This window comes from Coffea eugenioides, chromosome 2 (assembly GCF_003713205.1).
Source record: "Coffea eugenioides isolate CCC68of chromosome 2, Ceug_1.0, whole genome shotgun sequence".
In the NCBI taxonomy this organism is placed as follows: Eukaryota; Viridiplantae; Streptophyta; class Magnoliopsida; order Gentianales; family Rubiaceae; genus Coffea; species Coffea eugenioides.
The window spans coordinates 34,916,216-34,943,640 of NC_040036.1; the positions used below are offsets into that span (position 1 = coordinate 34,916,216).

Sequence of the window (27,425 nt, forward strand, 5' to 3'; positions counted from 1 at the left end):
AATTTGCCAAAGCTGGAAACAGGTGTCCAGAGTGCTCTGGCAATGTTTTTGTTTCGGCCATAAATTTTTGCTTCGATGTTAAAATTGAGTGCTGTTTGTGGCATTAAAAACTAGACACTTTCAGTTTTCCAACGGTATAAAATGCATGCCTTGATTCCATCTGAGTGAGCCGTACCAACCTTATAAAGTTGCCTATTCTGTTTCTCGTCTGTACTGGAAACCCTGTTTTGAGCTGCGACTTGATGCTCAATTATGAGCTAGTTGTGGACAGAATTTTAAAACAATTCCTCCTGAGAAATTGTAGCCTTATGAATGTAGTTTTTAACGCCACCAACCAGCTCAATTCCAAGTTGAATTGAGTGAGTTGTGGCTGAATTTCGAAACTGATTCAGTGATGAAAAACCCTCCTTTTGGCTAGTTGAATGACTCTTTTTGAATTGGGACTTGTGATCTTGAAATTCTTGGTGTTAATCACCTACTAAATGTATCTTGGATATTTTTTAGACATTTTTCTTCATAAATGGACCATGTTTGAAAAGATTCGTTAGCCAAATGTTTTAAAAAAGGAAAATGGAAGTACAAGGCAGCTTTGCCTTGGAAAATTAGAAATTTAGTGACTTTGTTAACCCACTTTTCGAACGGATTTTTCTATGAAAATTTACAAAGGAATAGCCCTTATATGGTAGTGTAATACTACCAAATTTGGTGTCATTTCGAGTCCATTTCGATGCCCAACCAAAGTCCCAAAGTTCGTGATTTAAACCTGAAAATTAGCCTAACAGTCTCACTTTTTCAGCAATTTTGAGCCACTATATCTTGGTGCTCAAAACTCCGAATCTTGTTCCGCTTGTTGTGTTTTAAACTTTGATTGCAACTCTAATTGAGTTTCAAATTTCAGAGGCTAGTTCACATTGTGTGAATTTTGCCGAATTTCCAAACTTTATCAAAAATCAACCTAAATCTGTCTTGGTATTCCAAAACAACATCTTGGACCCAAAATTTGAATGTCTTCCAATTGGAATCATGGAAAAGTGTTTTCTTGGAACTTTTAATACTTTAGAATTAGTTTCCAACGGTACCAAATTTTCTACTTGATTATTTGACTACTTGATTATGTGATTACCGTAAATTACGTGTTCACATGAACTTTTTCACAGTTTTATGGCGAGTGTGTACTTCATCTCACTCGACCTACAAAATTGATAAATTTTTACCGTTTACCGATTTACTTGATTACTTGTGCATGTTGTAAACTTTAAGCTGAACTGGGCCCTGCCCTTGGTTACTGACCTACTCGAGCCAGGACTAGACTCGGTCGAGTAAGTTGGAACCCTGGGACACCGTTTCGGTATACTCGAATACTACCACTGGAGGGATAAGGTGATGGCCAGACAAATCGAGGGGATTCTGAAGTTATAAGGTGCAGTTGATCGAAATGGTTTCACTGGAATACCGTATCCTTCAATGTGTGTTTATTTTACATAATGATAACTGTTTCATGCTAATGTGCCAACGTGCGACCCTGAGCCATACCTGTGATATGCTCAAATTACTCGTACAATGATAACTATTTCATGTTAATGTGCCAATGTGCAACCTTAAATAATACATTGGGTATGCTCAAATTACTTGATTTATTAGAACTGTTAGAGTGTTTTGGAATCTCACTGGAATGTGTAGCTCATTCCACATTTTTGTTTTTCTTAACAGGGTTCGAGACCAAGTGCTCGTGAATAGTGCTAGATTGTTTTCTTTTGGGGAAAACTTTAAGTTGTATTACAGCAGATGGCTGTAGTAAATATTCTTTTGGATTGTATTAAGTTTGAGAGCTGACTAATTGTAAGTATGAAGTGTTTTGGAGTACTTTAAATATATATATTGAAGTTGTTTGAAGTATTCCTAATTTTGAATTATGGATTGTACCGAGTCCTGGCGAGAGCTGGTCAGGCATCCCGCCGATACCCTTGGGTTCGCCCTTGGGAGAAGTGGGGGCGTCACAGTTTGACTATTCTTTATCAAGTGCAAATGCTGTAATGACATCAAGTGACTCGTTTGAGTTTAGAAATGTCATATATCAAGCAAAATTTTGTCAAATTTTTTACTGCCAAATCACTGTTAGTTGCATTAGCTATTAGTATGCATTTCTGCCATCTGTACAAACAATCATATAGATATCAAACCAAGAACTCCCTTAACTAGTTCATTTCAAATTCAAATTGGTTTAGATCATAACTCAACAGTTTCATTCTCTGAACATAAATAGCTGACATACAAAATTCTATTACAAGCACTAGTTCATCATGTTCAATTCTAGCATTTTCAATTCTAATACCTCTTGTTATCGTCTTCCATTGCCAATAAGCACAACCAGAATTACAATGCAGTAATAAATACATGCCAACCAAACCATTTTCACTTTTGCATTTGTTGATTTAAATCTTCAACACTGCATTTTCACGTTCAGCACTTCTAAAGTCCCTCAACAGTGAAATCATCACATTCTTAGTCTTCTAGAGTAAGGATAGATCATACCATAAAAAAAAGCGCCATGTTTCTGCATTCATAAGTGCCAATTCAGAGTTTAGTTTTACAAAAAAATTTCAAATTTTACTTATTCAAAACATTTACCCATAACTTTTGCCGCCATAAAACCATTTCAAAGAGTTTTACTCTATCCAAGAAGCTACGACTTGACATTGCTCATGGCAGTTGCAACACAATTTTGTCTCCATTATAGTATTCATGATTCCTTTCATATATCTACTTCCCTGGTTCTGATAAATTTGAGTCGACGTTCTTCAAATATTGATCAGTGCTTGAATTTGATGTTTCTTTGTCCCAATTTCTCCTCAGATGCATTTTAAATGCTATGATTTTGAACACCAGTTTCAAAATTTGACAGATTTGAGCACCTTAGAATGAACCCTAGTTTTACCTAATTTCACTATCGATTTTTTCTACTATATTTTTCGATTTTTATCGAGTGTGTAATTATCAGATTACTTGTTTTATTACCGATCCATCATTGATGTTCCAAAAATACCCTCTTTTGTCGATCAATTAGGGGTCAGGTTGGATTTTCTTGGTGGTGCCAACATAGAGCTCCTTAATTGGAAGTGGAAAATGAGTTTAGGGACTATATTGGCCAGAATCAAAAGTTTGGGAACAAATTGACATTAGGCAAAAAGGTTAGGGACTAAATTGGTGATTTTCTTATCAGTAGAAAGGGCTTCATAAACCCTAGCATCTCAGCTTCTAAACCCCGCAATATCACAGGGAGGGAAAAAAATAATAACCAAGAAAGGGAGTTGATAAAATCATCATGCCCAAAAAGAAGAAACCATCCCACCTGAATCGTCCTGAAAAAGCCCGTCAAGCTTCTAAAGGTACAATTTCTTTTTTATTTTTATTTTTGCATGTAGTTTTGAAGTTTTTAACTTTCTTTGCTCTGTTGGCTTATTGAAATGGTTGGATTTATGCTATTCTCGCTATGGGATTTTTATTTCAGTTGAATTCCCAGAAATTTATTTCTATAATGAAGGCTAACTTAATCATTGGTGGTGTTATTAGTGAAGAGAACTTGGATTTTGGCTTAGCATAGTTTTCATAACTTACGATAAAGGACTGAAATCATCAATGCTTCTGGTGGTTGTATTTGTTCATTGGATTGAAAAGAGTTTTAATTTTAGCCAGTTATTTTGATTATTAAAAGGAAGTCGATTCTCCAGTTGCAAAAGGAGTTGAGAGTTTGATTAAACCTTACATATCCAATAAAAGTCCTATAAAGAAAAAAATGATAGATCATGCCCAAGAAAAAGAAATTAGTCCATCCTAATCACCATAGAAAAGCCCTTCCAACCTGTAAAATGTACAGTGATATCAAAACAAATGTGTAATGTGTGTGATTCTATGTGTTTTAATTTGGTTATGAAGTTTTTAGCTGTCTTTGGTTTCTTGTCTTCTTAAACTTGTTATGTTATTTTGCTCATAGATTTAATGTTTATGAAATCGAGTAATTTAATTTACAGTGATAGGGAAGTTTTCAGTTGTATTATTGTTCCTTTAAATGGTAAAATACATTGTAGCAACTCCAGCCTATGATTTACATTGTGACATGAAGTTTAATGTATTATATGTTGGTATGAGACTAGTTTGAAGTGTTAAACCTGTCATGTTTGTATTGAATACGGTCCCAATCCTATTTTGTAGTTGTTCTTCATGTGGTTAGTCAATAGGAATCTTTTAAATTTCTGGATAATGGATGAATAGGGAAGAGCTGGAAGGTAACTTATCACTTAACCACTTTGGTTGATATAGATCTTTACAAATCTGGACTGAATAAGATGTGACAACTGGAAGTTCCCTGTAGCTGCTATTATCGTCAAGAAGGCTAGCAAATTTATGTGTTAAAAAAAATAAAGAAAGCTTTAACTGGTAAGTTTTGTGGATCTGCAAATGATACCTTGTTATGGTCATGGTGCCTTTTGAAGCTCTTGGTTGAATGATACGGTTTTTTCTCAACGATGAATCTGTACAGTTATAAATCAGATTCAAATGATAGCTAAAGTATAGTGTAGATGTTACATACATACTGCTTGTAAACATGTATATATTTGGTGATGTTCTTAACTTAAACATCGTATGCCAGGATTACTGTTGCTTGTCGAGCAATTTTTAGTTTTTATCCTTATGACAACATCTTACTTGATTTTGCTTTTCTTTTCTTTTGCTTTTAAAACTTATAAATTAGGATTTCATGCCTTAGCATGAGATTATGACAGATATTATCAATATGTCATAGACTATATGGTTTTTCCTAATTTTAGTTGTCTTCTTTTGTTTGGGAAGAAACTATCAAGCACATACTCTACTTTTTATATCTATAAAGCATGCTCGTAATTATGAGTGTTCTTTAGTGGGTGATGCTAAGATATATGTATTTGTGCATTCAAATTTGAGTATATATGCATCAAAATGTTGGCTAATAAGTGTCATGTTTATATTTGAATTGAAGGGAAGAGCAAAGATTTTTTGGACTGGGAGGAGAACAGCAATTACTCTGCCTCATCTATAGAGTCGAAACTTTTGTTTTACAAAAAAGATGACTTTGCGCAGGTGCAAATTGCAAAACCAAAAAGCATTCGAATTCCCGATAAGAAACCCGATATATGCGTTTTTCCTGAAAGTAATGTTCTTGGAAAAGTGAAGGACTTTTTGGGAGTCATATCAGAAGCAAATCAAAGGCTACAATTTGATGCAAAGAACAACGCTGAAAAATATGATATTGAAGTGCTTCATGGTAATGAATCAGAATACATTGAAATGGATTTGATGTTGGGAGTTGCTGATCTTCATACCCCTGAGGCTCTTGCTGCTGCTGAGTCTGCTATGGCTGGTTCCCAGCCAACCATCTCCTTGGCTGCTAGTGTTAGTAGTGATGATGATGACCACCATGAAAGTAAAAATAATGAGGAAGTTGCTAGTGATGGCAGTGATGATGAGGAAAGGATGTTTAAGGCTACTGGTGAAAATTCCTGTAGTGATCCGTGGAGGATGCAACCATCCAATAAGCGACCAAAAATTGTTGAGCTCTCATAAATTTCTGTGATGCATAGATACGTAGGTCATTGCCCTGGGGAGCTCTTGTAGTTAATGCCAAACATTAAGCTAGAGCATTGATTCACACTTCTCTAGCAAGAAGAATGGTTCAAAGGCAATAGCACATTATGTTGTCTGCTTAATACTGTATTATGTAGATGTTCAGTGGAATATCATGTTGTCATAGATAGTTCCTTGATGCTAAAATCTTTTTCTGGAAATACATCTCTGTGTTTCTTTTTACAGTATTTTTTGTATCATGCCTTTCGACGGTCATGGTTGTCGATGTTATTTTTCTTCATCCAAACATGAGATTTTGCTTCTTTCCCAATTTCTTCAACGTGTGTGATTTTTGGTCGATCATCAGTAGTCAGCTAATGATCATTTGAGCTACTTAAGGTTTTCTGGTGAGTTCATTTATAAAATGTCTTTGATTTATTTACTTCTGGAAGAGAAGAGCAAAGTCTTTCTGTTTGGTTTTCGGCTGCAATTCAATCTGCTTGGTTTTGTCAAAACTTTGCCTGTCAATTGGTCTGGACTGTCGATAGCCATTTTTGTTCACAATATTCATTATTACCGCTATCCATTACTATTGGAATTAAGCCCAAAGAATATATGCTTTGAATAGAACTGTCAATTATACCCAAAATCCAACAACCCACCCAATCCACCCACTAATTTGAGAGGTTGGGTTGGGTTATGCCTGGCAAGTGGATGGGTTGGGTGATTTTTGGGCGGGTTAATGTTGGGTTTTCATTTAAATGGGTTACATCCAACCCGCCCAACTTTAGATTGGGTTAATCTTGGGTTGGGTCATATTGGATTATCTCAAATCCATGACCCAAATATGACCCAATATATTAAATAATAGATTTTGATACATAAATTCTCTCAAATATATTTTCATATAAAAAAAAAAAAATTCACACACATAAATATATTTTCACACACTAAAACACTTACAGATGCAAGCACACACTCACTTTTTAAGTTCTTTTGAAATCCATTATTTTTACACATACAAACACACTAATATACTTTCACAAATACACACACATACTAACTGTTTAAACTACTTGGGCCCAATCACATTTTAAAAAAGGTTATAAACTGAAATTTTGAGCCATAAATGAATCTTGTAAATAAACTATAGTCTCTCATATTTGTAATGTAATTTGTTCAACGAAATTACTTATTTAGCTCTAAATTATTATTTTATAGTATGTGTATAAAAATAAAAAAATAAAAAATATATATATGTGTGGGGCAGGTCGGGTAACGCGGATTTTTAATTATGTGATCCCAGTTGAGGAATTGTAATTACTAACCACAAAAATCAATGTTTGGCTAATGAAATCCTGCTAATTAATATAAATCAAAACTCCTATTCATCCATGGCAGGACTCGAACAACCTCAGCAATCGAAACAGAGCCTTGTATTTTAAGTGGATTCATCATCTTAAATATTTGTCATTGGCGGAGCATATTGGAAAGTTAAACAAGCTTTTGGCCAAAATGGAAAACAATAATGTAGAAACAAATAAATAAAGAAGCTCAACATTTTGCTCAGAACCAAGCAATTGAAGCTACGTCACATAGTAAAAAAAATAATAAAATAAAAAAAGCCTATGTCACATCATGTTTCAATGGGCTCATCCTATGAACCGCTCCAAATTACAATTCCTCAACGGGGCAGGTCGGGTACCGCTTTAAATTAACTTGTTTTTTTTTTTAAATTTAAATTGGGTAATGGGTGCCTAACATAAATACCAAAATCGCCCAAAATATATATGAATTTTTATTACCCAACCCAAAATTAACCCAAAATCCAACTTACCCAACCTAGAGCTGTCAATTATACCCAAAACCCAATAACCCATCCAACCCACCCACTAATTTGAGAGGTTGGGTTGGGTAAGTTGGGTTTTGGAATTAGTGGGTGGGTTGGGTGGGTTATTGGGTTTTGGGTATAATTGACAGCTCTAGGTTGGGTAAGTTGGGTTTTGGGTTAATTTTGGATTGGATAATAAAAATTCATATATATTTTGGGCAGTTTGAATATTTATGTTGGACACCCATTGCCCAACTTAAATTAAAAAAAAAAACAAAAAAACAAGTTAATTTAAAGCGGTACCCGACCTGCCCCGTCGAGGAATTGTAATTTGGAGCGGTTCAGAGGATGAGCCCATTGAAACATGATGTGACATAGGCTTTTTTTATTTTTTTATTATTTTTTTACCATGTGACGTAGCTTCAATTGCTTGGTTCTGAGCAAAATGTTGAGCTTCTTTATTTATTTGTTTCTACATTATTGTTTTCCATTTTGGCCAAAAGCTTGTTTAACTTTCCAATATGCTCCGCCAATGACAAATATTTAAGATGATGAATCCACTTAAAATACAAGGCTCTGTTTCGATTGCTGAGGTTGTTCGAGTCCTGCCATGGATGAATAGAAGCTTTGATTATATTAATTAGCAGGATTTCATTAGCCAAACATTGATTTTTGTGGTTAGTAATTACTAATTACAATTCCTCAACTGGGATCATATAATTAAAAATCCGAGTTACCCGACCTGCCCCACACATTTTTTTATTTTTTATTTTTTTATTTTTATACACATACTATAAAATAATAATTTAGAGCTAAATAAGTAATTTCGTTGAACAAATTACATTACAAATATAAGAGACTATAGTTTATTTACAAGATTCATTTATGGCTCAAAATTTCAGTTTATAACTTTCTTTAAAATGTGATTGGGTCCAAGTAGTTTAAACAGTTAGTATGTGTGTGCATTTGTGAAAGTATATTAGTGTATATTTTAGTGTGTTTGTATGTGTCAAAATAATGGATTTCAAAAGAACTTAAAAAGTGAGTGTGTGCTTGCATTTATAAGTGTTTTAGTGTGTGAAAATATATTTATGTGTGTGAATTTTTTTTTTTTGTATATGAAAATATATTTGAGAGAGTTTATGTATCAAAATCTATTATTTAATATATTTGGTCATATTTGGGTCATGGGTTTGAGATAACCCAATATGATCCAACCCAAGATTAACCCAATCTAAAGTTGAGCGGGTTGGGTGTAACCCATTTAAATGAAAACCCAACATTAACCTGCCCAAAACCCACCCAACCCGCCCAATTGCCAGACATAGCTTTGAATTTGCACTGTATTTGACCACTATATGGTTGTCATCCATAATGTAAAGTTTATTACCTCTTTTAGCTACTGCTTTTTGGTATCATATTTTCTTTGTTTCTCAATTTGTTTCTATTGATGCATGTATCGGATTGCTACTAGGGTAGAGTAGAGCATATCTGTCGTTTATATTAGAATTTGTGGCAGTTTCATGACAGTAAATATACATTCCACTGAAAGATATAGAGGGCTTAGTCGTCCCTTATTCTTTATTTTATACTTTACCTCTTGTCTTGAATGGTTGAATACATACTTATCTAAGGCATGTACACATAGAAAATCTAGAAAAGTCAATATAATCATAAAATGGATTATCAATATGAAACAAACGGATTCAGCAGCCTGCCAGAATGGAACAGCTATTTATCCAATTAACCACAATAAACATGTTTTTGTAATTGGGCAAGTGAGCATTTTCATTTTTTGCATAAGAATTTATAAGTCATGTTTGATAACTCAATTCAGAACTTAGATTTAATGGATTCACATCTTAACATATTCAGACGCGTTTGATAAAAAAAATATTTGGTAGTTACAAGTTAATTTGGTCGTTACGATGTTTAAGGGAATTATGAGAGATTATATTAGCAAATGTGATTAGGTGATTAGGGTAAAATTTCATTTTTTAAGGGTAAAATTAAAAGTTCAAAAAATAACATAAAATGTTTACCTCAACTTCCATTTCTCTCCCTTTATTATTGTATAGATATCATCTTCATTGTCAAGTTCTTTTGCTTTTAATAGCTGCATAAAATTCATTAGATGAGGATAGTAGAATTTAACCAAGAAGAGGTCATGGATAAGGATGCAAGTTACAATTTGCACTTCACCTGAAATCAATGACATGAATAGTTAGGAGGGGAAGAATAATATATGCCCGTTAATAAAAGGTTTGATTGGACTTGCACAACTAATCAAATATCTGAGAGAGAAAATAAAAAATTCAAAAGTATTTGGCTAAAACTTTTTCTAAAGAGCAAGAGAAGATAAGATAAAATACACGATTAAGAAATCATAATAGTGAAAGTTTTTTTTTAGTAAGATCAAATTTTAGTCACTTGACTGAGAAATAAAAAGGGGAGTCTTTGTTTGCTGGGGGGGATTCAATATTCCAGTTTAAAATTTTGATCTTTTAACTATAAATTTTGAAATTTGAAACAGACTCAACGCTTCATGACAATTGCAATACTTTTCAAGAAAGAATAAACCTAAATAATTAATCGGCAATTGCGAAAATACTAGTACTACTAGTGTTTGGATACAAAATTTATCCCAAATAATATTTCGCTTGCATCATAAACACATTTTCCAACCCACCTTTTTATCTCATATACATCACATCACAAAAAGTGCTACAGTAATTATTCCAAATAATATTTCAAATAATACCCTATCCAAACAAAAATTTAATAAATCGAAGCACCTGCCAATCATTATTATCATCTCACGTGCAACAGCCACGTTCAAACAAAACTAAAGGGCAAAAGCATAATTCCATCAACAGTCCTTGCTTTTACTGCTTGTACTAGGGCCGCAAACCAATTGGCTCATGATCGGTTCGGGTCTGAGCTCGACTCGAAATTGAACTCGAGTTCAAAAATATTAAACTCGTTAATTCACGAGCCGACTCGAGTTCGATTATATATATATATATATTATTTTAGTAGTAAAATTACATATATATTCTTAATATTTTATTATTTGTTAAAAAAAATTATTATTTTATTTTTTTAAAAAATAAAATAACTATTTTTTTATTTTTTAAGTTCCAGTCAAATTCGACTCGACTCGAATTTGATTCAAACTCGAGCTCGAACTTTACATTTTGAAGTCGTCGAATTCGAACTCGAATTCAAGTTTCATAAATCTAGGTTGAGACTCGATTCGCTCAGACTAAAGATCAACTCGGCTCGACTTTTTTGCACTCCTGACTTATATCCAAAGCTAAAAAATGCTTAGCCACATATCTAAAATTACCAAAATAACTCAAAGCAAGCAATCAAAAATAGATGAATAGTGCCAAGCAAATTTCTTTTTATACTATAATATAAGAAAATTTTAGAATTTTATCTGTTTTTGATCTTATTGTTTCTAAAACTTGCTAATTCTGATTTCAAAGATTCTAAACTGGTTTACTTAGAAGGTAGGTTGGGTGGTAAGGGGGGAGGGAGTTTAAGTGAGAGATTCCGGATTCAAAACCTCCTACCTACATTTGAAAAAAAAAACATTCTTCTTCTTTTGTTTAAGATAGCTAGTCGCAGTATATTACGATAACATGTATCCTCACATGTCATAAAATCCTTATACTATATAAGATTAAGTTTTGGTCAAAAAATAAGTTGAATTTCAACCACATAGGTGGAGACTTTTTGAGAATGTGAAATGTTGTGTATTAGTTTAAAAGCTTCAGGTACAAGTTAATGAAGCATGTATTTGGGTATGTTTACTGAAATGACCTCATTTTAATACATTTAAAGTTGTCATTGATGAGCCATCTGGGTATTGATGGAATGTGTAATAAGTGTGCAACCGTTTTTGTATTTTGTACAACCCATATATGCTTGTGTGTTGGTGTAACTACCGGAATATTCCTTAACTACCAACCCTTTTCACTGCAGATAACCGTTTGAGATGTTGCTTTGTCTAAAACGTTTGAATAACAATTAGATTTAGGAAATAAGTCAACGATTTCTCTATCAATGGTAGAAACCCATTTTTCTATCATTTATAATCTGCATTTATGAGTCACAAACATTGGTCAGTTTATCCCTTTTCAGCTTCAGGAGTTACGCTTTTCCTTTTTGCCTTTGTCTACAACGATTTGTCTCATCGTTTTCTCTTTCATCCGAGCTCAACTCTGAAATTACCTATTATTTCGTCATTAATTACACCCAATTTAATTGCCAAACCGTTGGTATGTTAATGCCTAACGGTTGATTATCAGTTTTTCTCTGTTCGCATTCTATGATTGGGATAATTCTACTTGGTTTTATACTAATCAGTTCAGAATGTTCTTCAGTCCCAACTACTCCTAGTGGTTCAGAGTGAGGTTAGATTTCACCCCCCAATTTTTCAGTTTCTCCCTTAATTTTGTCGGTGTGTTCTTAGTACCTACAATTAGCGACTCTTATTGCGTTGCCTAACCCCAATTGGTCTGGGTTGGTTATAATCTTATAAGTTTGGAGCAACAACAAGTAAGAGCACTCGGTGGAAATTCTGGAATAAGGTTAGTTTTCTGTGTTGCTCTGCCTTTCTGCATTATCAACGACCTTCAATTTGACACAGTTTTATTGTAACGCTGTGTGAATTGATTGATTATATCGTTTATCTTTTCATACTAAGTTTTATTTCTTCTCACAATGTACTATTGTTTGTTCAATAAAAAAACCTCCTTCCCCATAGGTACAAAACACCCGCACGATGCGCGGACATTCCCCCTAGTTGTATGGACAAATTCGTGTTACCATAAACCTTGTTTGAAAAATATTCTATAGCTAGTTAAGGTTCAATAACTAATACGAGGTTTGAGAATTCGATTGCAACCTCCATATGTTTAAAAGTCTAACTTTTAGTCTCTGTGGAATATTTTTGGAGAAGTAAATCAATATCAAACTAAAAGAATAATTATTGCTATCTTATTAAGTAGCTCAAATTAAAGTTGTGTATACAAGCCAATTCTACAAGATTAAAGATTAACACATTTGCAATTACTAATTTACTATTAATAGTTCCCATAATATTGCATAATGCTAATTTGGTTTATATGATAATATGAAAATAGTCATCTCTTAAGTTTCTTAATTCCTTTTTACAAATTATTTTTTTAAATCTTTTCACTCAATTTACATTTTTAGTCCAAAACAGATAGGGTTAAAAAGTGAACTTTCAAACTATATGGGAGCTACACGTAAATCACCAGAACCACAGGGGATTACTAAATTTTCAGAGTATAAAATATTGGATTTCTTTTTTTGAGAAAAATGCAGTTTTGGTACCCAAATTTTGACACATGAGCGGTTTTAGTTCCCAAATTTTGGACAAAAGCAAATTTGGTACCCAATCTTTCAACTTTTAAGCACATTTAGTACCCTTGACAATTTTCCTAAATTACTATGGGAAAGAGTCACGTGATAGTCACATGTTCGGCAACAATTCTATAAAAAAAATTCCAAAAAAAATGTAAAATATCATTCTGACACTAATTACCAAGTTTGAGAACTAAATTTTACTTTTTTTGGCACTTTTATTTATATAATAGTTGTTGAACATGTAATTATCGCATGACTCTTTCTGATTGCCATTTAGAAAAAAATACATCAAGAATACTAAATGTGCTTAAAAGTTGAAAGATTGGGTATTAGATTTGTTTTGTGCAAAGTTTGAAGGCTAAAATTACTCATGTGCTAAAGTTTGGGTACCAAAACTGCATCTCTCTCTCTCTCTCTTTACTATTTTCGTGCACATAAACCCCTGAGCTTCAAAAACCCTAACATTTCAATTTAAACCATCATAGCCACCCAGAGCAGAGCAATTGGGAGAATAGTCAACAATTTTGAAAGAAAAATGACCCAAAAGAGCAATCTTTTCAAAGGTCAACAAAAGAAGAAGTCAATTCCTCCCAATCGCCATGGCAAAGCCACTCAAACTCGTAAAGGTGCAATTTTTAGTTTCCAATTTATCATATTTTGGTTGAAAAAAATCATTGTTCTGTATATTTGTGATGTGGGTTTTGATTGAACTCTGAATTTGAATTAAGGGAAGAGAGTCGTGAAGCCCTCAAAGGTCACGAAGGATATGGATACTGATCGGGTAAGCTTATTTAATTCTCCTTATTATGTTTATTTATCTGCTTAATTGTACTTCAGAAAGGAATACTCTTGTTTTTAAACTGTTCATAATTAATTGTATCTGCTTATTAATGTTTTTGACTTTCTTTGGTGAAGAAAATTGGTAGAAATATGCAATTTCTTGATAATTGGAGTTCTTTGGTTTCTTTAATATTTCAATAACCACCTAATCGAGATTTCTGAATGTGAGAACAGTTTGGTGTTTTATTTCGTGAAAAAGAACATTAGTTTTGCCTCCAGTTGGAGCTTTAGAATTATCTTAATTCAGAATCTAAGTGTCAGCTGAAAACGACCTTAGAATTTAACGCTTCCTTTAATTTGCCCTGTTAAAAGCACTTAGTGTATTGATTGGATTATAAGCTTTACTTTGATTTCATCTTTCTTTTGTGTGTTCCAATAAGCTTGTTCCCATGCAAAGTTGAGGCAATAGTAAGTCTATAGTGTTTCTGTTTACACGTTAGAACCTAAATTGGCTTCAATACCTTTTCTCCATTTTTGTGTGTCTGTATTTGTGAGAATATGTTCTTGTTTTGTAAATTTAGGAGGAAAAGATATGTTCTGGAACCATGATCGTGCATTTCCTTCCAGCATTTTGTATTTATTCTTGGATATTTTAGTATTTATTTATTTTTAGTTTTTCTTATCCTGCAATCAGTTTCTTTTTAGTTGTTCTGTAACCATGTTCTTGTTTCATCATCAATGTTATAGAATTGCATGAGGTGAATGGGAAAGTGATTACATATGGTCCAAATGAATTATTTTGTAACCTCTTGAGGTTAGAATAAGCTCAATTAGTTAGATTCTTTAAAAACAATAACCTGTCCAGGCTTTTCAAATCATAGGCAGGCTTGCGCAACTAAATGGTTTTGGACTGAGGTTTCAGCTATGCATCCAACTCAAAACCAAAATGGAAGATTTTTGTAGACATAAAACTGTAGATCCTTCTATGTCTCGTTGAGTATATGCTATATGTTCATTATCTCTTTTGTTAGTGATAAACAGGTGTTATGCCAGAAAGATTTTGTGAGGTAGCACGTAAATTGAGATATCTACATGCTTGCTTGCCTGTAACACAAAATAGTGGATACATGTGCATGTGAAGGGAAGGGAAGCTGTAATATGGTTGTTAAGAGAACTCTTTTTACCCCTAAATAATACTACATGGGAGCTTGTGAATTTGAGAGACAGTTTAGGTTAAGGTGCTTTTATAGTTAGGCAGTCTTGGAATGTATAGCTTCTAATCTAATTTCATTAGGGAAAATTGATGAAATTGTGCAGTGATTAAGAGAGCCAATCTGAGACTAAATTAACGATTGTCCCAGATTTAGAGTAGAGCATCAAATGTCAAATGTTGCTAAATGATGAATATTTGAGCAATGATTGGACAAAATCATAGTGCAATTGTCAAACAAGGTTCACATTGTTGTCACTGTATTTTCAATGTAATGCTGCTCCTGACAATGCTTACTAGGAGGACTGTGATCTCTTTTCACAAGCAGCAAGTGGATGCGAATACCGCTTTGGTAGTGAGGTGTTCCAATAGAGTTTTACAGCTTTCACCATTGTTTTTTCTCTATTTTATTCAGCCTTGAGCCTTCCTCTTTGGGTGTTATATGGCACTGGCTGCCTTGTCATTTCATTCTGGTTCACTAGTCTTAGATCTCCAGCTCAGTTTTCCTATCCTTTGTTACCAAACTTTGTCAATTCTTCTGTCACTATATACAATTGAACCACCTTGAAATACGTAACCAAGATAGGTTGTTTATTTCCTATATTCTCAAGTTCAAGGAGATAGCATGTTGTTCAGATCACTTATGATCCAAATAGATAGCAACTTTTGGAAGATGGTCTTTTTGTTCATCATCAGCAACCATCAATCTCTCAATACACTGATCCTTCGTTCTGAGCTTTGTCTCCACTTCCACACCCATCTCCAGCTACCTAATTAGCAAAGCTCAACTTTGATTACAGTTCCTGCCCCCCCCCCCCCCCCCCCCCAAACCAAACAAAAATTTTTTTTTTGTCCCTTCTCTGTCCATAGCTCTCCGACCTCACTTTTTTTCTCTTTTCTGGATCAGCAATCTATCCTCTTTCCAATGCTCTGGTTTTCTTCCTGTTAAATATGGTGATGGTGAGGGTGGCGTTTGAAATTTTAAGGGAGTGAAGATTGATATCCAGGTGGTGCTGAATGCTGGGAAAAAAAATGGGAATAGGCTAAAGTTGGTTACATATATTTTAGTTGGGGTGTAGAGTTTCATTCATTCTATTATTGGGTTTTGGTGGCATGGGTGAAAAGGAAGTAAAGTTTATTCCTCTCCCTACCAATTGTCTTTTTATATCTGTTCATGTTGCTAACTAGTCTCCATGAACACAAAAGGTCTGCTATTTCTAGAATTTACAGGAAAAGAAAAGTAAATTTGTCATCAGACAGCCGGGTATTTTCAGATTGTAGACTGACGGAGAATGCTTCTCCCAATAACTTGCTTTCTTCTGAACTGAGGCTGCGCATTGAATTTATACTTGATTTGACATATTGCCCTTGCTTGTGCATATCTTTTTAAGTTCTTCTGACAGTTTGCGTTCTGCTCTTCAGGAACTGACCAAGTTCATAAATTATTGCAATGAGGCAAAAGCAGCTACTGTTGCCAACAAGGAAGGTGGCCAACTAAGCATAGTCAAACCACAACCAGAGTCATCTAGTGGTGCAAAGTAGGAAACAACAGCCTGCTGCATTAGTCACGATCAAGTCATTGAATTAACACAATTTTGATTGTCATTTTATAGGAACAGAATAGGTGTGGTTTATTCCCTTTTTCTTATTGTGTAGCTTTTTTATTTCCTGAGTTGATTCTAGGGCTGGATTGAGAGTTGTTTGTTGTTGTTCTGCATGCAACTTCTTGCATTTTTGGCTACTATAAAGTGTAAATTTCTATGTATTCATGTTGCCACATCTGTTCTTGTTAGCTGATCAACGGGACCAAGTGTAGCTCCTAATTGTCTCTAATTTACTCTTGTAAGTGCCTGAGTTTCTTGGTTTTGTAACTCTGAATAGCTTTGCAGACAATAGATCAAGCTCGTTGGTTAAATGACTAAAAGTTTTCAGTTCTACAGGATGAGACGACTGGGTGTACCGTAGTGTGTAAACCTAAACTATCTATTCCAGAAATCATGAAACATGGTGCATAGCTTATCCTGTTGAGACTGTTTAGGGCCAGTAAAAATGTTTGTTATTGGAGGTTTTGTGTTTGACACGTTTCTGTTGAATCTGTTAATCTCTCTGAATCTGATGTTTACCATTACCACATTCTAAAAGGTTCATGATTATGTCAACTTCTGTTTATTCTATTTGTCTTTATGATGTAAAATTCTTTCAAGTCTTCATTTCACGCAAATGCGGTGCCACTTGCTTTACATGTTTCTATTTACCCAAACTCTGCATTTCTTTTTCGGCCAACATTTAGCTTTACTGAATTGGGAATTTGCTGCATCTCTGGATTGGATTCTTTCCAGGGCACTTGGTATGGTGACCAGTCTAGAAAAGAGTCCAAATTTGTGGTCCATATCTATCATTAATGAAAAACGTGCTCTCTGTATTTGTTAACCGAGGACCATCAAGTTTCTGAACCCTTGATAGTCTTTTCTTGCCCAGGGTTGATCGTGAATTACCATTTTCCTTTGTTTTTCCTGCATTCTATTATGTATTCTGTCTGAAATCTTGAAGTTCAAATCTTCTTTTAGCCACCTCATACTGTTTAGAAACTTGTGAGATGGTCTAAAAGCTGGTGTCCAATAGGCACAATAGCTTCAGAGTTTGAAATGTACAGTCCATCATTCTTTGCATATCATATTGGAGAATGATGAGCATTTGTGTATTCCTATGGTGTTATGTAATATAATTTGATTGAAGAGGTGACACAAACAATTGAGTGTTATGTTAACACATAGCTTTTTTTTTTTTCCGTGTTGGTAGTTTTTTGTTTTGGGAAGAAAAGAGGGGGCCCCCGCGTGGGGTGATGGTGGTTTTTTTTTTTTGGGTTGAGGGGTGGGGATGTGTTGGGGAATGGTGAAAAGATGTCCTGGAGCATCAATTCTTGCAAAAATCAGCAAGGTGTATTCTTTATGCCTTGTTGTTGGAACACGTGGCATACCATATCAATCACCAAATTTTAATTTCTTTAACCGACCATCTCCAAATACAAGTACATACGTACATAGGTATGCATGCAATTGTGCTACCTTTCTGTTCGCCCTTAGCATACGTATTGCAATTGGGATACCTTTTTGTGCACCCTTAGCAACTAATAAGAGTTGACCTATCTTTCAACTGAAATTTGTGCACAGTTCCATTCATCTCACCGGGAATGGGGCAACCGTAATCGTGTTGTGTGGTGTTTGTACCTTATAATGATTTCATGTACGCTTGTTTTACCACGTTTTATGCGTGAATTTTGTTTGTTAATACATATTGTACAATGTTATAAGTAGAATAATTTATGTAAATGTACAACCATTCTGGATGGAAGAAGCACAATATTTGGATTAATTGTACCAAATCACAACTCTAGTGCTAACACTGAATTGGCAAGGATGGATCTCTTTCTCATAAAATATGTTTGAATATTGCTGCCGAGGTGAGGGTTGTGTTGGTTGGCGATTTATAAGAATATTTGTAAGCGACTTATGGTTTCGTAGAAGACTATGATTCTTAAAAGAAATATATGTCAGTGAGTGATTTGTAAGAACATCTATATAAACGATCTATGATTTCGGAGATATGTCTTGACGCATGACGGTGACCAGAGTCAAATCAATCCAAATTTTATTTTACCAGAAAAAAAATTACTCCAGTGTTAATTTCCAAAATGTTTGGTCCCCTCCTAAAATTCTTCATAATATTATTGACTCCATGGTGCTTGCTCTTTCTGTTGTCCATTTGGGTATGTGAGATAGGGGACCAGCTTGACGCATTAGGAGGACAGATATTTCCGACGTCAAAATCATGCTTCAGTCACAAATGTTTTTCGGCCCCTACTATGGTTTTGCTTAATGAGTTTTGCCAAATTGGAAAGTCAGCCATCAAATTTAACAAAAATACAATTGAAATAGCTTTATCAAGATTAGAAGTTCATAAAAACTACCCTCCTCAAAATTGATGGCACAAGCCATTTTATCATATGAAAACTCAAATTTGATTAGTTTTCCTGCTCAGAGCAGAAGGAAAAGTTATCATAGTTCCAAAAAAAAAAAATCTCCTTTCTTCTTTCTAATTTCTAATTTATAAATCTCAATCTATGATACCTTAGAGACATTAAAAAAAAAACCCTCCTATTCAACTATGTATTGGGCATTTGGGTGAAGGTTAGGACTCTTATATCCATGCACAAAATGCGAAAGAATGTGATGTAATTTTTTGTTTCAGGTGTATCACATTATTATTATTATTATTATTATTTGCACATTCTTTTAGATGTGGTACATTAAGAATAAATTAGTGTTAATGTGGAGAAAATCCTTTGGAATTATATTTCAGAAAATTAACATTGTACGAATATTAGTTTAGAGGTACCACCCCATTCGATTTATCATAAAGTTCTACTCAATCTATTTTAAACACTTAAATCCCAGATCTTATGGATTTTGGATCTTGTCAAATTAGTTCCGTCAATTTATTTGTCCATTTACCTGTATGTAAATTATTAAATACCATATAATAATCGATAAGATTTATCTTAATGAGGAGATCATTGTGTTAAAATATCAACCCAGTGGACAATATATTACTATTACATAAATATATAATAATAAGATGATAGAGAACCAAGTAAATTGTGTAAAACAAAAAAAATACGATTGCTTAATCATAAGCCCAAACATTGTTGAATTAATTTGAGATTTCTATACAATTTATTTCTACAATGAAAATAGTCATGAACAGTAACATTCCTTAAAAGAGTATCAATTTAGTTTTTTTTATCATATATTTGAAGAGAAGAGAATCCTAATCCACTACCTCAAGATAATCGACTATCTTAGAATCCTGTTTGAATTGCAATTTTTTGAATTTTTTTTTCTAGAAAATACATTGTAATGATTTGATATATGTGAGATAAAAAGTTGATTGAAAAATGTATTTATGGGAAACGTAGAAATTTTTTTGGTGAAAAATGACTTTTCAATCAAGGCTGGCAAACCAATTTAGGAATGGCCACCTATCTTGCACAAATAAACATTGAAAAAGTTTCCGTGGAGTGCTTGTCAATTTCTTGTTTTAAAATCGTCCCTCAAAAGTGACCCACCAAATTAGCAACCGCAAAGTATAATTAGTAAAAATTAGGGTTAATTTCAATTTGTTCCCCCAAACTTTGGATAATTATCCACTTCAGTCCTTAAACTTGAGTGCTTGTCAATTTCTTGTTTTAAAATCGTCCCTCAAAAGTGACCCACCAAATTAGCAACCGCAAAGTATAATTAGTAAAAATTAGGGTTAATTTCACTTTGTTCCCCCAAACTTTGGATAATTATTCACTTCAGTCCTTAAACTTGAAAATGATACACTTAAGTCCCTAAAACTTATAAATCGGGACACTTAAATCCCTAAACTTATAAAATAGGACACTTAAATCCCTAAACTTATAAAATGGGACACTTCGACCACCAATGACATTCAGGATTTGTCAACAATTTTCCTTAATTGGGAGATATTTATAAGTTTAGGGATTTAAGTGTCCCATTTTAAAAATTAGGGACTGAAGTGGATAATCGTCCAAAGTTTGGGGGACAAAGTGGAATTAACCCTAAAAATTATATGAAACACAGAAAGGGATAGATCACAGCCACCTAGGGAAAAGCATTCATGCAGTTATTTAATTCCTTTTTTTTTTTTTTTTTAAAGCTGTGACAAGTTGTATAGTATAATGCTTTATGCACCTTACCAAACTCAAGTGGTTGGTACAGTATTCATCTGAATATTCAGGACGTTTAATGTCGTGAAGTTATTGAATACCAAATTCCAAGTCATTCTTGCAGATCCTGTCTCAAACTTTAACGTTCAAATTATAGGGCACACCTCTTCCTTTTGGTTAATTTTTAAATAAGAAGTTTAACCTTACTTCCAACTTATTGATGAAATCGAGAAGGAAACTCTGTCCAGAACGGCAAAAAACTACACAAATTACCATGGCATGGTAGTGAGAGTTTTTAAAGCAAACTCTTTTTTATTTGCTTTTGAATTGCATGGAAATGCCAAACTTTTTGTCATCTTTTCTTGATGCAAGGAGGAAGGGCAAAGATCCAAAAATCCGTCTATTAATAGCTTAAAGATTCACTCCATTTGGATTAACTGTTTTTGAGTGTGTATATGAAAAATTTTATTATAGCAGTGTACATGAAAAACTTTTGTATGATATTTTTTTGAGGTATTTTTGTTTGTATATTATTGTAGTATTGTATTTGAAAAATTTATTTTTGAAAAATATTTTTGAAGCAAAATAAAATTATTTATATATCAATCGATTGAAAGATCTGCTTGAAGAACGGATTATACAAAAGGGGGTGGAAAATCCCACACAATTTCATCTTGAATTGAAATAGCGTATTGTGCTAGCTTATGAGCTACACTATCATATTTTCTAAGAATCCAAGAAGCTCCTCAGATTGAGAATTTCTGGAGACCAGTAATTGAGTTAATGATCTTTTGAGCATCACCTCTAATGCTTGATAATGCTATATTGAAACTGAAGCTTTAGCTAGAGCCAACTTTATGACACCTTTTAAAGGATAGAAGTAAAGACCATTTAGTAACCACCAAGCCCTTGGGCTGGTGGCGGCTTGGTGGGGTGGGAGGCAAGGGTTCAAACCTTGCCTCCCACCAATATGCCATTCTTGTGGCTTGCTTCAAATCCAGACGGGTGCGTCGTGCACCCGTTTGGTCCGGTGGTGGTTCTGTCCCCATCGGTTCCCATAGGCTCAGTTGAGCCTCCCCGTAGATAGAGTAGGAGTAGGAGTAGGGTTGACAATTGACAAAAAAAAAAAAAAAAAAAAGTAAAGACCATTTAGAATAAAGAGGACATTACCTCAAAAACTGATTAACATTGTTTGTAGGAACTCAAACTTTTTGGCATATTAAAGAATGGTTAAATCTACTGAAAAATGAGGTTCTACCCGTGCCATACAGGCTGCATTTAGCAATCGTTCCCATTTGGGTTGCATTTATTTTAGCACTTTTTAGAGTTTTTATAGAAAAGTGTGATGCACCTTTAAAAAGGCGTAGAGGGATAACTCCAAAATTTTTTTTTCAAGAAAAGAGGCAATCCAAACAAGGCACATGTTTTGTGAAGAAAGCATCAGCAAGGTGTATTCTTTATGCTTTGTTATCGTTTGGAAAAAAAAAAAAAGGTGTATTCTTTATGCCTTATGGTTGGAACATGTGGCATACCATATCAATCACCAAATTTTAATTTCTTTAACCGACCATATCCAGATACAAATACATATGTACATGGGTAGGGGTGGGCGCGGGTTGGATACTCGTTCCATTCACCATTTGACTGATTCGACCCACACCCTACGAGTCAGTCATTTTCTGACCCTTACCCGCCTCGCATATCAGCGGGTACCCTATAATCGGATAGTTGTTTTTGGGGTTGTTTGGATTAGTTGTTTTTTGGGGTTATTTTTCAAAAACAATACTGTAGCATTTCGTTTTTGAAATACAAGTCAATTTGGATTAGTTGTGTTTTGGAGTCGTTTTTCAAAAACTATATGAAAAACTTTTACTGTAGATGTTTTTTGAATTATTTTTAGATGTATTTTTAAAACATATTTTTGAGTATTTTTATAATTTATAATTTTTATAATTTCATATTTATATACATTTATGCATTTATAATACATTTATAAATATTTATAAATAAATGTATTTATATATTTATATAAAAATATATAAATGTATTATATTATATATAATACATAATATAAATATATTTATAAATGTATATTATTATAAATGTATATATTATAAATGAATATTATATAAATGTATAAATGAATATTTATAATTTATAATTTTTATATTTTTATATAAATATACATTTATGCATTTATAATACATTTATAAATATTTATAAATAAATATATTTACATATTTATATAAAAATATATAAATGCATTATAAATGTATTATATTATATATTATATATAATACATAATATAAATATATTTATAAATGTATAAGTGTATATTATTATAAATGTATAAATGTATAAATGAATATTATATAAATGTATAAATTAATATATTATAAATATATATTAATATTATGTATAAATGTAAAATTAATATTATGTATATTAATATTATGTATATTAATATAAATGTATAAATATATATTATATATTATATATAATTTATATAATATATATAAATATATATAAATATTTTTTAAATGAAATAAAATATTTATAATATGTATAAAAAATATATAATATATAATATATAAATATTTAATATATATAATATACATTAATATTAATTATAAATATTATAATACTATAAATATGGTGTTTATAATATTTCAATTTGTAATATTTGTTGTATATTTCATTATGTAAATATTTATATAATATATAATTTTCAATTTGTATAATATACATAATATTGTATATATAATATAATATACATAATATACATCTATACATTATTACGTATTATGTATATTATATATTATACATAACATTATTATACATTATTATACACAATAATGTACATAATAATATTATACATTAATAATGTATATATTATAATATAATGTACATAATATATTATGTATAAATATTTATACATTTATGTATACAATATTACGTATTATGTATATTATATTATATTATGTATAATATTAATGTATATAAATATTTATATAATATATAATATATAAATATATGATTTTCAATTTGTATATTTCAATTATGTATGTTATATACAAATTTCAATTATGTATATTATATATATAATATACATAATTGAAATATACATATGGTGTTGTTTTTGATATAATGTTTGGATATAGTGTTTTTGGGGTTGTTTTGGAAATACACATTTACTGTAGCATTTGGAATGTAAAAAATAGTTTTTCAAAAACAGAGGCAAAAATAAGGAATCCAAACGGACCCTCATGTTTTGTGAAGAAAGCATCAGCCAGGTGTATTCTTTATGCCTTATGGTTGGAACATGTGGCATACCATATCAATCACCAAATTTTAATTTCTTTAACCGACCATATCCAAATACAAATACATATGTACATCGATAGGGATGGCCCCGGGTTGGATACCCGTCCCATTCACCATTTGGCTGACCCAATCCACACCTTGCGGGTCAGTCATTTTCTGACTCTTACTCGCCCCGCATATCAGCGGGTACCCTATAATCAGGTACCCACTGAGATAGGGTCGGGTCAGCGGGTATCTGCCACGCCCCATTTATCATTTAATTTTTTTTAGAAAAATTATTTATATCAATTTAATTTTATATTTTACACATTCATCTAAGATTTAATAAAATTTTTTCTCTAGAAAAATGTTTCCCACCAAGAAACAAGCATGTGAAGAGAATATAAGATAAAGGAAAAAAATTAAAAGAATTCAAAATCATTAAAAGTTTGAAATAAGTAGCACAATTTTTAATATATATGTTCCACATTAATTAAACATTTTTCTATAAAATATAAGATCATGGCCTCTACAAATAAATCGTGTAAATAAACTATAGTCTCTTATATTTGTAATGCAATTTGTTCAATAAAATTACTTATTTAGTTCTAACTTATTATTTTATAGTGTGTGTATAAAAATAAAAAATATATATATGCAGGGCGGATCGGGTACCCGCGCGTTTTTAATTATGTGATCCTAAATCGCCTCGCATCTTAGCGGGTACCTGACCCTCTTTTGATCCGATCAAATAATAAAAATCGGATATCCTAATTTTCGGATCGGATATGACGAGTTTTCGGATTAACGGATAATTTTATCCACTCCTATCCTATACATAGGGTATGTATGCAATTGTGCTACCTTTCTGTTCGCCCTTAGCATATGTATTGCAATTGTGATACTTTTTTGTGCACCCTTAGCAAGTAATAAAAGTTGACCTATCTGTCGACTGAAATTTGTACACAGTTCCATTCATCTCACCGGGAACAGGGCGACCGTAATCGTGTTGTGTGGTGTTTGTACCTTTTAATGATTTCATGTACGCTTGTTTTACCACGTTTTATGCATGAATTTTGTTTGTTAATACATATTGTACAATGTTATAAGTAGAATAATTTATGTAAATGTACAACAATTCTAGAAGAAGTACAATAATTGGATTAATTGTACCAAATCACAACTCTAAGTGCCGACACAAGTCAGTTCAATTGACAAGAATGGATCTCTTTCTCATAAAGTATGTTTGAATCTTGTTGCTGATGTGAGAGTTGTGTTAGTTGGCGATTTATAAGAATTTTTGTAAACGACTTATGATTTCGTATTGAAAGGACTATGTTAGTGAGTGATCTGTAAGAACATCTGTAAGCGATCTATGATCTAGGAGATATGTCCTGAGCCATGTCGATGACTAGAGTTGAATCAATCCAAACTTTATTTTACCAGGAAAAAAAAAACTCTAGTGTTAATTTTAAAAATGTTTGGTCCCCTCCTAAAATTCTTCGTAATATTATTGACCCCATGGTGCTTGCTCTTTCTGTTGTCCATTTGGGCAGCTGGTATGTCAGCTATAAGTATGTGAGGTAGGGGACCAGCTTGATTCATTAGGAGGACAGATATTTACGACGTCAAAATCATGCTTCAGTCACAAATGTTTTTCGGCCCCTACTATGTTTTTGCTTAATGAGTTTTGCCAAGTTAGAAAGTCAACCATCAAATTTAACAAAAATACAATTGAAATATCTTTCTCAAGATTAGAAGTTCATAAAAACTACCCTCCTCAAAATTGATGGCACAAGCCATTTTATCATATGAAACCTCAAATTTGATTAGTTTTCCTGCTTAGAGCAGAAGGAAAAGTTATCATAGTCCCAAAAAAAAAAAATCTCCTTTCTTCTTTCTAATTTCTAATTTATAAATCTCAATCTATGATACCTTAGAGACATTTAAAAAAAAAAACCCTCCTATTCAACTATGTATTGGGCATTTGGGTGAAGGTTAGGACTCTTATATCCATGCACAAAATGCGAAAGAATGTGATGTAATTTTTTTGTTTCAGGTGTATCGCATTATTATTATTATTATTATTTTAGATGTGGTACATTAAGAATAAATGAGTGTTAATATGGAGAAAATCCTTTGAAATTATATTTCATAAAATTAACATTGTACGAAAATTAGTTTAGAGGTACCACCCCATTCGATTTATCATAAAGTTCCACTCAATCGATTTTAAACACTTAAATCTCAGATCTTATGGATTTTGGATCCTGTCAAATTAGTTCCGTCAATTTATTTGTCCATTTACCTGCATCTAAATTATTAAATACCGTATAATAATCGATAGGATTTATCTTAATGAGGAGATTATTGTGTTAAAATATAAACGCAGTGGACAATATATTACTATTACATAAATATATGATAATCAGACGATGGAGAACCAAGTAAATTGTGTAAAACAAAAAATTAATCATAAGCCCAAACATTGTTGAATTAATTTGAGATTTCTATACAATTTATTTCTACAATGAAAATAGTCATGAACAGTAACATTCCTTAAAAGAGTATCAATTTAGTTTTTTATCATATATTTGAAGAGAAGAGAATCCTAATCCACTACCTCAAGATAATCGACTATCTTAGAATTCTGTTTGAATTGCAATTTTTTGAATTTTTTTCTAGAAAATATATTGTAATGATTTGATATATATGAAATAAAAAAATGATTGAAAAATATATTTATGAGAAACGTAGAAATTTTTTTGGTGAAAAATGGCTTTTCAATCAAGGCTAGCAAACCAATTTAGGAATGGCCACCTATCTTGCACAAATAAACATTGAAAATGTTTCCGTGGAGTGCTTGTCAATTTCTTGTTTTAAAATCGTCCCTCAAAAGTGACCCACCAAAATAGCAACCGCAAAGTATAATTAGTAAAAATTATATGAAACACAGAAAGGGACAGATCACAGCCACGTAGGGAAAAGCATTCATGCAGTTATTTAATTCCTCTTTTTTTTTTTTTTTTTTAAAGCTGTGACAAGTTGTATAGTATTATGCTTTATGCACCTTACCAAACTCGAGTGGTTGGTACAGTATTCATCTGAACATTCAGAACGTTTAATGTCGTGAAGTTATTGAATACCAAATTCCAAGTTATTCTTGCAGATCCTGTCTCAAACTTTAACGTTCAAATTATAGGGCACGCCTCTTCCTTTTGGTTAATTTTTAAATAAGAAGTTTTACTCTACTTCCAACTTATTGATGAAATGAAGAAGGAAACTCTGTCCAGAACGGCAAAAAACTACACAAATTACCATGGCATGGTAGTGAGAGTTTTTAAAGCAAACTCTTTTTTATTTGCTTTTGAATTGCATGGAAATGCCAAACTTTTTGTCATCTTTTCTTGATGCAAGGAGGAAGGGCAAAGATCCAAAAATCCGTCTGTTAATAGCTTAAAGATTCACTCTATTTGGATTAACTGTTTTTGAGTGTGTATATGAAAAATTTTATAATAGCAGTGTACATGAAAAACTTTTGTATAAGATTTTTTGAGTTATTTTTGTTTGTA

General features: G+C 32.5%; 2 protein-coding genes across 2 annotated transcripts; both read left to right on the plus strand.

Moving 5' to 3' along the window:
* Nucleotides 1-3,284: 3,284 nt before the first annotated feature.
* LOC113762804 lies at nucleotides 3,285-5,929 on the plus strand. Its single transcript, XM_027306406.1, has 2 exons — nucleotides 3,285-3,386; nucleotides 5,015-5,929. Exons 1-2 carry the CDS (start codon nucleotides 3,323-3,325, stop codon nucleotides 5,596-5,598), a joined length of 648 nt encoding a protein of 215 aa, XP_027162207.1. The 5' UTR covers nucleotides 3,285-3,322; the 3' UTR covers nucleotides 5,599-5,929.
* A 7,311-nt stretch (nucleotides 5,930-13,240) lies between these two features.
* LOC113762625 lies at nucleotides 13,241-16,758 on the plus strand. The gene is made up of 3 exons (XM_027306158.1): nucleotides 13,241-13,455; nucleotides 13,558-13,610; nucleotides 16,242-16,758. The coding sequence occupies exons 1-3, from the start codon at nucleotides 13,365-13,367 to the stop codon at nucleotides 16,359-16,361; spliced, it is 264 nt and encodes an 87-aa protein (XP_027161959.1). The 5' UTR covers nucleotides 13,241-13,364; the 3' UTR covers nucleotides 16,362-16,758.
* Nucleotides 16,759-27,425: the final 10,667 nt, after the last annotated feature.